The 12,415-nt window shown below is 45.7% G+C and overlaps 1 protein-coding gene across 2 annotated transcripts; it reads right to left on the bottom strand.

Moving 5' to 3' along the window:
• Window positions 1–1,308: 1,308 nt before the first annotated feature.
• Window positions 1,309–6,752, bottom strand: MMACHC (metabolism of cobalamin associated C). Of its 2 annotated transcripts, none has more exons than XM_082287173.1 (4): window positions 6,640–6,752; window positions 4,522–4,716; window positions 3,999–4,151; window positions 1,309–3,450 (listed from the first exon to the last, which is right to left on the bottom strand). In XM_082287173.1, the coding sequence occupies exons 1-4, from the start codon at window positions 6,709–6,711 to the stop codon at window positions 3,139–3,141; spliced, it is 732 nt and encodes a 243-aa protein (XP_082143299.1). In that variant the 5' UTR covers window positions 6,712–6,752; the 3' UTR covers window positions 1,309–3,138. The 2 variants fall into 2 exon arrangements, with proteins under 2 accessions (XP_082143299.1, XP_082143300.1); XM_082287174.1 differs by having other exon boundaries at window positions 1,309–3,447.
• Window positions 6,753–12,415: the final 5,663 nt, after the last annotated feature.

Below are 12,415 nucleotides of genomic sequence, written 5' to 3'. Positions count from 1 at the left end.
GCACCACTGAGATGTAACTGATTTAACTGATACCAAAAACCCCCAGCAGTGTTTTCTCAGGTGTTTTTCTGAGCAACAACCCTGATGGCTGCTGGTCACCAGGTTAGATTGTGCTTTGTATTTAATTGGTATTGTCTGTCAAATCTTTAATTTTTATGAAAATTTCTGTTATTTTAAGGTTAATGAAGTAAAAAAAGGGAAAATGTAACTGAAGGAGAGTAAAAATGGTAAATGCATGAAAATATAACAAATTTGTTAATTCTCCATAAACTATTTTATTAGCTTGAAATATACTGAATACCTTGTTGCTAAAACTGAATTTAAATTCAAGTAGCTTTTAATTTCTTTTATTTTTCCTGTTCAGCTCTTGAATACTTACCCTACTGGTTATACTGAGAAAAAGAGTCTTTAATAAATGTTTAAAAATTAGGATCTAGAGAAAAATGTGCCCAAAAATGTAAAATGCAATACTTGAACTAGTAAATCCATTCAAGTATTTGCAATTACTTGTTTGACATTTGCAAGTGCTGAAACTAAGAATGCCTTCACAATGCCTCAGGATCCAAGGATGATCCATTCCTCACCATGTCTGGTCTTGTCCCAATAGTGAGCTAAGTCAAACAGGTTCTCAAACTGCAGTTTTATAAGACAAAGGCCATTATATTCCAACCAGCAAGGGGAGAAAATTGCTCACTGCAGCTGTGGATCTCAGTGACCTGGCTAAGAGAAGGAAAGTAATGCCCAATCCAAGTCACTCCAAAATCACTGTAGTGTAGGAATGGATATTGCTGAATATTTGTACTCTGTTCTGCCTGACACAACTCTATTCCCAGAAGCACAAGGAACACAAATCTGTGACTCAGTGTTCACTAATAGGTTTTAACCAGTAAAAATTCCAGTACTTACAGATATTATTTTAATGCTACTGAGGGAAAGTCCTTCAGTTATGTCTCACTGGACATCTGGAACTTTTGTTACTGTAAGAACAGAGGAAGAAATGAAAAGTGCACTGTCATGTGCTTGCTATAATGACCTGGGAAAGATAAACCTTTACTGGACTTACTCATACTGTGCTGTATGTTTTATTTTTTATATCCCAGATAGGCCTGTGATAATAGTTTGCCAACTTCTGCTAAGATAACCAATTTTTTCCTTAGTTTTCAGATACTGGACTATGTGTCTCTTAGGTAGCTCACTCTTTTCAGGATATTAAAACCACCATGATTGATTCTCATTTAAACATTTTGAGTTCTCCACAAGTTAAGAACTGCATTGTTTAAATAAAAACACTCAGTGCTGAGGTTTACTTACAACTTTGGATTTTTTATTAACCAAAATACCATTTGAAGAGAAATAAATTACAGAAATTGAAATGCATGGCTATAGTTATCTGTTTAATAAATTAAGACAAAATATTAAATATCTGTAAGAAATCAATGCCAAAAAATCAAAATATTTTGTACTTTAAATTGTAATGTAAAAAGATAGATGATTCCAATCTATATTTATTCTTCTAAGAAAATCAGTATTTTGTCTTTGTTACTAATATGAGCCATTAGCTCAAGCCCCTGTTAAATTACAGTTCATTTGGAAAGTTCTGAAACATCAAACAAATTTCAACCGTAAGCAATTCCATAACAAAAGAACAGAATTTAAACAGATTTCATTCTTTCACTTAAATTAAAAATCACAATACCTCTATCACACACTAAGTCAGGTGTCTGCCTTAGTCAGAGGTGAACAAAGCATGGAAAGCAACAAAGACTTTTCTGTAACAGCAAATGCAGTGAACAAACCCAGTGATCACACACTCACTACTCTGTTTACAGGGAAGCAAACTTGTTATCCTGAATTTGGATTACAATGAGTTACTGTAGAAACTGTGAGAAACCGTATCAAGCAGCAACTTACTGTGAAGGCAACCCCCATGTTGGAGTCTCCAAAAGGTGTGAAGAATCCCAACATAAAAAGAAAGGGCTCAGTTCTGCAAAGTGAGTATTTCTTCATCACGTGTTGATACCATCAAAAGGAAAAAAAGTGCTTGTCCACTTGCAGCATTGCACTAGTAAACTAGTAAGTTGTCTAGTAAAACAACTCCCAAAAAATATTATTTTCATGTATAATATTATTTTAACAAGTCCTGAGCCTCAAATTGCCCAAAGATAAATTAATTCCTGATTTCCAGTGCTGTTGTAGCCTCTGACCAAATATAACAGGACAAAGTCAGGTAAAAAATGTTGTATTTCTGTCTGAACATGTTTTATCCAGCAATTTAAGTAACGGGCACGTTATTAATATTTTCTTTTTTTCTCTGCTTGTTTGCCTGTGCATGTGACAAGGCTTTGTGCCATGGCTTTTACATGTGTGCAGGTTTACAATCTTCCCCACACAGAAAGCACACCAGGAAGCTGTGGCAGTAACTGTTGGGGGTGTGCTGTGTGCTGGCACTGAAAAATACTTTAAACACAAACATGGTCTACCGTAAAAAAGGCCACAAGAGTTGTCTTTTTTAGCCAGTTATCTTAACATGAGTAAAAACTCTGCTCATATAGACACTACTCAGCACCTTTCCAAATATTCCAGTCAACTGCTCTATAAATGGATAAATGCTTAAGTGTGACCTAGGCAAGACTGAAAAGACTGGACATCTATTTCCTAGGGAGAGTCATGACACAGGACAATAAAATGATGGATACATCTAAAAGGTACCTGCCCCGAGTTTAGACAAAACCAAACTTAGTAATACAATGACTGAACTTTCTTTACACTTGTAAAGAATAAAACCAGAATATTGGGAGAGAAAATTCTTGAGAACAAAAGTGACTTCTCTAATGAGCAGCACGGGTTTTTAAGTTTCCAGGGTGTCTGAACTATTCCCACCAAAGGCTTATTGGCATCTTACTGGGCTCCCCAAAAAACACCCCTTATCAGCAACAGCACAGAACGAACGGCTCCCACCTCCCCCCAGACCACGGAGCAGTGCCCCTCCCTCTGGGAAGCTGATGTTCGCATTGAGGCTGCTCGGATTTGCCATCTCTGTATCAACATAACCATCCTCCTCCTCCTCCTCGGCACCAGGAAAAGCCGGTGCTCATAAGTTACCCTTTGCTGCCCTCTGCCCTACACCGAGCCGGTTACTCAGTGAAATGTGATTCTCTGCGCTTCCTGTGAGAGCCCCAGCAGCCGGAATCTCTCGGCTGGAGGAGTGGCAAAATAGGCTTTTTGCTCCTCCGAGTACCTTTCCTTCACTTCAATGATGTCCCTGTAGCGGCCGTCCTGCCAGTGGAAATTGAACTGCTCCAGCAACTCAATCCTTTTCTCCTCCGTGCTCACACAGTCAACAGGGGAGGGCTGTTCCAGGAACGGCACCTGAATGTCTGGGAAGAGGAGGAGACCCCGGATGGCAAACCAACCACCATACTTGGGATGGATACACACGCCAAAGATCTTCTGGAAGAAAAAAAAATATATCTAGGCTGCCTCACTTTGTGTCTAATAAAGGTTAGAGTTCAAAGCAGCAGATGCTTCTGACACTCCCAGCCCTCTGTTGGAGTGCTGTACAGAGCAGAAGGGAAAACTCCCTCCTGAACTTGTGGCTCAAAGCACTGCATTTCATTCCCATTTTCCTGTGCCCACATGCACCTCCCTGGAATGTGGGGAGAGGTTCCTTTCTGAAAATCTAACACAGAAATTAACCACAGTGCATTTCCCCCCCCTCCCCTCCCCAATGCTCCAAGCAATAGTTTTTCCCTTACACTGCCATTTATTCTTCTAAGTAGGTTTAACAGATCAAGATATTTCTCTCCATGTACATCTCCCTACCACATTGAAGATTCTTGGAAGCTTCCAGTTACCACCTGAAACACTTTATGGACCTGTATGTGCTCTGAACTTTGTAATTTCCTGCAAGATGAACTAGTGACTAGTGAGCAAACAATCGTTTTACAATTCAGTGGTTGTAGCTTAGTGGTTCTTTCCAGACCGTGTTTTTGCCCCACCTTTTTCCCCCAAGGATCAAGCTTCACATCCTTTCTTTGGTAGTAATATGCAGCTCCAGCAACGTGGGCAGCTGTCTGTGCCAGGAACTTGGGCTTTCGGCTCGGCAGCATCTCATAATCAAACATGACATCCACCCTCTGGTCAGGGAATTTCTGGGAAAATTTGAAAACATCAGCCCAGACTCATGGAAAAAGCTTTGTCACTCCAGAACTGCTGGATGGCAGAAAATCAGGCACATGTGAAGCCTGCAGACTTCCACATCCTGCTGCTGAATTCTATCAGCAGGTTTGAGGCCCTGGGCATTCAGCCTGTACCTGGAGAGCTCCCTCACAGCTGCAGGATGTAATCCAGAGGCAGAACATGCAAGTAAAGCAGCCAACAGCCTGCTGATAATCCCACCTTCATGAATAATGCTTCACTCTCCCAAAGAGCAGGGCAGGAGCCCGCAGGGCTTTGTCTGCTGCTCAACCCACCTGGTTATGTGCCACAACACTAAAGGGACTCGGCATTTTGGCTTCTTACCTCCTTCACACGTGATAAATGATGGGAAATGCACTGATCCACAGGATCCCTGATTATTTTTAGTCGTTCTTTGTTCACAAAAGGCTTAAGGGCCTTCTCAAACATGGAAGGAGTGCTGAGGACCACGAAGGCCAGTGTGTCATCCGGGTAGGGGAGATGGAAGGCTGGCTGGAGAACAGCATTGTACCACCCGACCTTTGGCAAAGAAACACAAATTTCCATTAGAACACAGACACCACTCTAGTGGATATGCAGGAATGTAAAAAAGTGGAAATAACTGCAGCCCCCTTCATTTGCAACTCAGACGGGCAGCCTGCCCAGGGCCTTCCTTTCAAACAAAGTTGTTTTGCACACCAGGATTCACAGTTTGGGGAAGCTGTGCTGTGAGCTGTGAGATAAGAATCACACACAGCATTCAGCTCCAGTCTGCCCTTCTTTCAGCTCTGCTCAGAAACCCAGAGGGAAGTATGAGCAATCAGTCTTGCCAATGCAAATCAGATTGTTTGGTTCAGATAAAGCTTTTACAGGCTTTTTTTTTCTTATCTTGGGCCAGAAAGAAACTGGTGCTTCTGTTTTGTGTGACAAGTCGCATGTTTTACTTCTTCTGCAGGAAACACTTGTGTGGAATGAAGGATGTGAAGCTCTTGCAGTGCTGAAACCCCCCAAAAATGTTACCAGTAGCACGTTTATTATCAGACAGCCACATTTGGATATTTGATTACAGGACTGGACATGTTATATTCTGGACAGTCCAGAAATGAGAAATCAAGCCACAGCAGCAGGAAGCACGACCAGGAGGACAGGGCTCAGACCTGCAACTGCCAAGTGCAGGAGGAAATGGCCAAAACCCCCTGCATCCCACTCCTAATGCCCTGCACAGTAACACCAGTCTTTCCATAGGTTATGACAACTCCCACTCTCCCGGGGTGCCACAAAGACTAGGTCTAACCTTCAGAGAGATGCCAAGTAATGTAAGGTTAAGTCTGAAAATGAAACGTACTGGCTATTCTAAATAATCCGTGAAATTGCTCTGAAAGTGACTCTGCAGGTGGCAGTGGCTGCCAGACTGCTCGTCTGGAAACACACAACAAAAACTAGATTCACTATAAAGTTTACATTCTTATATGAACCTCTAAGTTTAATCAGTTTTGTGGATCTTAAGGTGCTGAACTGAGATGTTACAAGGAATTAAAGAGATGTGAATCTAAGGTTTGCTGGTTTCCCAGTGAGCATCAGTCAGTGCACCAAGGCTGGCTGTGTCAGCATTATAACTAGAGAGAGCTACAGAGCTAAAAGGCTTCCCCTCTGGTAGCTACAGTCTGTTTATCCAGGTTCTGCCCTGAATTCTGCTGATGTGTTTTAATGTGTTAGCATTAAATCTTCCAGATTCTGGAGGCACTTCTCTCATTACCTCTCTCATCACCTCATTGCCTTGTACTTTTTATGCAAACGAGATCATAGCAGGAAATACAAATATTTCAGGTGACAGATACAACACTCCCCAAGGGCCTAAGGGCACGTTTATTGCAGATTGATTTGTATTCGATATTGCCGATTGATTTATTGCAGATTGCCCTGGGGCGGGCAAGGAAAGAGCCCGCGCGTTTACAGCTGAGCAGGGGACAGTGGCAGAGGGTGCAGGGAGGCCCCTTCCATGCGCAGAACAGAGGTCAGAGGCCGTTTAGGAGCGGCTGAGGTGGTCAGCACTTCCACACACAGGTGCTTCCATACTTAGATTAAAATTTAAGCTTCCCTAGAGGACTTTGCCGTCTGCTGGGCCAGATGTGTCATTACGTAACTCCCGCGACCCCACCGGTCAGGGGCCCGCACCACGGCCCTGAGCGGCTGCTGCCGCTCCGGTCACCTTGCCCCGCGCTCCCGGGCGGGCCGCCCGGACCCCGCGCTGCGCATCGGCCCGCGCCGGCCGCAGCGGCTCCGCGGGGGCGTTCCCGGCCCCCGCTCGGCCAAGGGGCGCCCCGAGCTCCCCGGGGCAGCGACCCCCGGCACCCCCCTGCCCTGGGCAGCCCCGGGACCCGCTCCCCGCCCCGCAGCTCCCGCAGCTCCCGCAGCGCCGCGGACAGTGACGTCGGCTAGATGACGTCACTATGACGTCATTACCTTGAAGGCGTGCGCCTCGAGGCCGAGCGGGCCCAGCCCGCCCCGGAGCCGCTCCGCCACGCGCCGCTCCATGGCGGCGGCGGCGGCGCGCGGGGCACCACGGAAGCGGTAGTTCCGGCCCGGCGGGACCCCCAGCGCGCATCGCCACGTCTCCTAGGAGACTGTGCGGTGCGCAAAGCACCCCGGGAGTTGTAGTGCGCCGCGGCCTCCCCCTCGCGCCGGCCCCCCCAGACGGGACTCCCTGTCCCAGCATGCTCAGCCAACCCAGGCCAGCCGGGGTCTCCTCGCGCTTCCCGGCCGTGTCCCCGTTCCTGTTACACCGCCAGGGATTGGGCGTATTTTCCTGTTCTCGCACTCTGTGGGAAAGCCGCACCTGTTCCTGTGGGTGGGTGCTGCTCCCTGAAACAGTGAGGCCTCTGTGGTGGCGATCCTTCCTCCTTCCCCGTCTGAAAGTACACGTTCTTTGCAGCTTCCCTATTCCCACCAGTGCCCTTGCCGTACGGGAAACCACGCCTCAGGTTTGGAACTCCTTACCCGAATCTTTATAGCTGCTTATCATAATCTTTATAGTACTTGTGCAATGTTCTCCAGCCTGTAGTCCTGGATTTTGTGAAGTTCAGGACACCAAATGTGCAAGTTCTTGGGGACAGAGCTACCTCAGATATGCAAATTTATTGCTTTGTGGAGTTTCCTTTTATCTTCTAGTACCCCAAGAGTTCTTTCTTATTGTATCCATGCCTTCTGTATTGGGAGGGCAGAACGATTTCATCAGTGTTGTTTAGAATTACGGTTTGTTCTTTCCAGATGTCCCTGTATTTCCAGTTTGTGAAGTTGAACCAGACCACTAACTGTGTTCTTTCCTGGACTAAATTATAAGTAATCCTCTTACAAAATATGTTTCTGCCCATCCACTCACATACTTGACTATCTCAGTCGGTGAATTGACTAAAACAAGAGAAAGAGCTCCAGCAGGAGCAGATCCATAAACTAGGAAGTAGTGAAAGTAAAGCCAGTGGAACCGAAGCATTGACAGCTACAGGAGCCTCTTACACGGCTCACTTCTTGTCTAGATTTCTGAAGTCCTGTTGAAGAAACAACAGGCTGTGAGTGTAGCCTGGCACAAGGTAGCTCCATCTCCCTGCTCAACAAGTGAGTAGAAAGAGTTGGATACAAGGCATAAAGGGCTTTGCATCTTTGGTGCTGGAAATACGAGGTGTTTGCCAATTGTGGCATGTTGTATGTCCAGCTCCCTCCTTTTTCTCAGTTGTTCTGAGATTTTTCTGAAGGGTTTAATGCAGTGCTGGATCAGAGGTTGCCTCTGGAAAACCCTTGGAAGTGATTGCTCCCTCTCTCTCAGGTGCTAGATCTGCTGAGCAGCCACACAAAGCTCAGTCTAACAGAGCACAATCTTACAGTTTGTACAAACTCGGGATGGAAGCTTGGAGCGCTTGACAGAGGCTGAGCCACGTCAGGGGAGGAGGTACCCCCTGAGGGAATTGGAGGATGCCCAGGTCCACGTAGGCCACAAGAGCTGCTGCAGGGACAAGTGCAGATCCCGGGATGCTGCCAGGGAGCTGCAGGAATGTGTCACAGGAGGGTGCTGCTGGCTGGCGGCTGCTCAGAGCTCTGCCGGACAGCTCTTGCTGTGGCACTTGCTTCCACAGGCACTGGATTGACAAGCTCAGAGATGCTGGGGACTGATCTCTCATCCTGACGTTCTCTTTGCTGGATATCCTTTGTTCGTTTCCATGTGTGGCTCCGGCTTTAGTGATGCAAAAGGTAGCACATTTGCCAGCTTTGTGAGGTGGGGTCTTCCATTTAAATCCTGGACTGGCAAAGCTTGAGGCAGGTATGACTTAAATGTCTGCCCTCTCCTGGAGTTGGTCTCTGGCTAAGTGCAGGCAGAGCATTCAATCCTTCTGAGGCAGCTCATGAAGGGGGTGACCGCCAGGGAAGGGGTGACAGCACTGGGCCTGCCAGATTTCATTTGGACAATGCTCTCAGACACACAGGTGATTTTTGGGGTTGTCTTATGCAGAGCCAGGAGTCAGACTCGATGGTTCTTGTGGGTCCCTTCCAACACAGGATATTCTATGATTCTAAGTAGCAGCCTCTGTTACCGAGACGTTTGTGTCCTCAGGGTTGGCATCATCTGCTCATTCCACGTGGGCTGGGAGAATGGGTACCTGCTGTTCCCTTCACAGCTGTCCTTGGAGCTGTTCCGTGAGCTGCCTCACCTGCCTTGTTTAATCAGGAGTGTTGCTGTCTCCTACCCAGGCCCTCTGTCAGGGCAGTCTCCTGGTTGCCATTTGGACAGTACTTTGCTTGCATTTTACTGCAATGACCGAAATAATTGGTGCGTTTAAGAAGAGGAGCTAATTTGAAATGCCTGAGCTCTAATTCCTTTCCAGTTTCCCCATCCCTCACATTCCTTTCTCCCCGATCTCGGCTGGTGGGAACTGGCTTTGTTTGTGCCTCAAACCTCTGCTAGCATGGCCCTTGCTCTCCCCAACCCCTACCCAAGGGCTGTGACCGGCTCCCTGGAGAGAAATGAGTGACATCTCAGCTTCCTTGTTGAGGATCCTTAGATCTTTTTGGCTCTGTTTCATTGTTATCCTCTGTCCAACCCCAGCTGCCCTCGGACAGCTGCCAGATGTCCGAACTGTCACAGGTCTGGCTGACAATTAATGTCACTGTTTCCAGCATTCTCTCCCCCCAACAGCTTTGTGCTACAGTAAAACAGCATCCAGAGAATATGTATCACTTCCCTGGGGGAAGGCAGCAGCGTCTCTGTGAGGTGTCTGTGTCCCAGGTATGGTTTTGTGGTTTTTACTATTATTAGGAAAAACACAGCACTCTAATTCATCCCCCTCAGGCTAATGCTGATGTCACGTGGGATACAGTGTGATTTGGTGTCATCATGAAGTATTTATACAAAAAGGGTCATTAGTTCTCATTGTTCTCCACAACAGTAAATGACAATGACACAATGTTGTCCTGAATGTAACAGAAGGGATTTTCCTTCTGCTTTCCATCCACAGCTCTTGAAACCTTTTTCTGACCCTGGTAAAGAACGATTGCTCTGCATTAGGTAGGAACCTAATGTGAGAGAGAGAGACTCACACAAATTGTTTGAACACTCAGGGCAATTTGGTAACTGTAATGGAGTTAAAGGACATCTTAATTTCTTGTCTGTTTTTCTGATCTTTCTAGCTCTTGACCATAAGCATATAAATGTCTATTTTTATTGGTGGGGAAGTATTGGTGAACACTGAGTCTGGAGGTCAATGTAGATTCATGATTAGGTTTTCTCTGATAAAAAATATAGTATTAACTTGGTGAGATGTTTTCAATAATGGAACTTCTTTGCAGTTTTCCTGTAATTAAATATTGGTTCCCTATTTCTTTCTATCAAAGCCTAATGCCTTCCCTTATTATGTCACTCTCCCACCTGTTAAGCTCTGATTCCATGATATATTTTCTGTGCTGTCAACATCAGCTTAAAATGTTCCCATCTCTCTGCATTTTCCTGCCCTGGCCTCACAGCACATTGCCTCCTGAATTTCTGCCGCTGCAGTGGTTGGTGTGCTGTAAATCCGATCAGGGAGCCGAGCTGGTTCTAACAAGTGCGTCATTGTTTGGGCTTTTTTGTTGTTGGGTTTTTTTTCCCCCTGAAGTGGTGTGGTTCACAGTGCTGCAGCAGGAAAAAGTCATGCTGGCACAACGGAGAGAACAATGTGATCAGGGCTAGGTGGGGAGGCAGAGGTTCTACTGCCAGACCGTTCATCTCTGAAAACACGACTGAATTGCTCAGCAGAGCTGCCTTCTGCTGCATGAGGCGTGACTGCTGGAAACCCCATCAGAATGGTGCCCACCCCATCCCCACCCCCGGTAACTGTTCCAGTAGGCATTGCTAAGCGGAAGGGACTGTCAGTGTTATCTTTCAATCAGATCTACAGTCTTTGATCTGAAAGATCAAGCGAAAAGTCTCTTCCAGACAGAAGTAGCATCCATGGCACCTGCAGGGAAAGAAGAGATCATAGGAACGATTTCACACTTACTCCATTACTAACAGTCTGGGATGTAGTTTTCCAGCCTCTGGTTTGGAGATCTCATGGTCAGGTCAGGTGTCCTGTTGTCCCTTTCCAACACAAACTGACCCCTGTATGGGAAGGGTTTGGCATTGTGACCGTGGCTTTGAGCAGAAATGAGGTGGCTGATTCTTTGTGTTTTAAACCTGAATGATGTGGAGCTGGCTGGAGCTGTTGGTGCCACAAAAAGGTGAAATCCAGTGCCTGAACATTTTTGCCAATATGTTTTCTTGCCTGTCATGGAACCTGTTTCCTGTTGCTTTGTGCCACTGCTTGCACCAATAAAAGAATAAGAAAATGGTATTAAATCAGAATAACAGCAGTTTCTCCACGTGTAACAGGTGTCACAAAAGGTAGACAGAGGACACTTAGACTCAGCAAGTTTATCCCTGAACTTTTGGCCTAATCTGCTGCTTTTTTCATTTCTTTTAGAGAGAAGCAAGAACTTGCTGAGAGAGGCAGAGTGGTTTTCTCCATCTTTGGCTGAGGTTCCCACCCCAGACATTTCAGCTCCAATGAGCTTTCTAGTGCTGTGGAGATTGAGGTGCCTGAAGGTAAGTGAGGCTCGATCCTTCACCCTCAGGATCTTAAGAACCTGGAAGGGTTTCCCTCTGTCATGTGAATGACAAAGCTCTACTGTTCAGGGCATTCCAGAGGTCATACGGATGAGAGGCTCTTGCTGGGCCCAATTTTACTGGTAGGGCTGAGTATTAGGCATCTAAAGGCAGAAAAACAGTACAGTTTGGAGTAGTGGCCTAGCACTTGGGCCAGACTTAGTTCTGAGAGCAGTATTGCTATGCCAGAACAGAGGTAACATGTGTGTGCCTGTCTGTTCTTTCATCCTCCCTCCCCATGTAGTGTCAGGGTAATGAAAAGCTGCATGTGAGGGCCAATTATGATACTTATCACTTCCTCTGACGGTGCCAAGATACCACTTTTTAATGTGGCTCGATTTTTGTTTTGGTGCTGACACACAGCCAGTGAGAAGGTGAAAATTGCTCATTCAAGAAGGTTTGCCTCAGCCTCTTCATCCTTTAGGATTTATGCCTTGCTTTTTGGATATTAAACCTCCTTGTGTTTGCATTAACACTTAGCATTAAAATAAATCAGGAACAAAGGGCTAATGTTTCTTTAAAAGAAAAAAATTCATGCCCTACTTTAGTAAGATGCTTAAGATTCTTGTGAATGGAGGCTGTGAGGCATGTTAAACTGCCCGTGTGCTGTTTTTCCAATTTACTAATCCTGCTGATTCAGACTTTACTAGCAAACCTGCTACAATTAACTGCTTTGTAGATGCAGTTGTAACATGTCAGGTTGCTGTTAGGGCAATGCCTGAGGAGCCTGCAGGTCCCATCAAAGGGTTAAGATTTTCTCTAGCCTTTATTCTGAGGCACATGCTAGGTGGGGACTCTTAAATAGAGTTTCACTGATCAAATGTTCAAGCAAACCCCCTCATTTAATAATAAGCAGCTAGTTACCTGTTGCTGTACTATTACCTGCAGTATTAGTAGTAAATATTTATATCACAGTAACATCAGAAACCCTGCAGGGGTTATTATGGCAGGGGTACCCAGTAGCTCTGTTGGCAGCTTGTTAGTGTAGGACACTTGGAACCATGAGCACCTGTTTTTATTTGAGCTTACATAGCTTGTGAGGATGCTTGTTGGTATTTCTGTTTCAGTAGG

Source organism: Coloeus monedula (genome assembly GCF_965178545.1).
Source record: "Coloeus monedula genome assembly, chromosome: 9".
Taxonomy (NCBI): domain Eukaryota; kingdom Metazoa; phylum Chordata; class Aves; order Passeriformes; family Corvidae; genus Coloeus; species Coloeus monedula.
The sequence above is the reverse complement of the archived record's forward strand: the minus strand, read 5'-3'. Positions and strand labels throughout refer to the sequence as shown.

What these genes read in the sequence shown, in the direction of transcription:
- MMACHC (XM_082287173.1), bottom strand. Translation starts at nt 6,711, where the DNA reads ATGGAGCGGCGCGTGGCGGAGCGGCTCCGGGGCGGGCTGGGCCCGCTC. An exon ending in TCGAGGCGCACGCCTTCAAG is followed by an intron (nt 4,717 to 6,639) that starts GTAATGACGTCA and finishes TCTTTGCCAAAG; the next exon opens with GTCGGGTGGTACAATGCTGT. An exon ending in TTGATCCTTGGGGGAAAAAG is followed by an intron (nt 3,451 to 3,998) that starts GTGGGGCAAAAA and finishes TTTTTCTTCCAG; the next exon opens with AAGATCTTTGGCGTGTGTAT.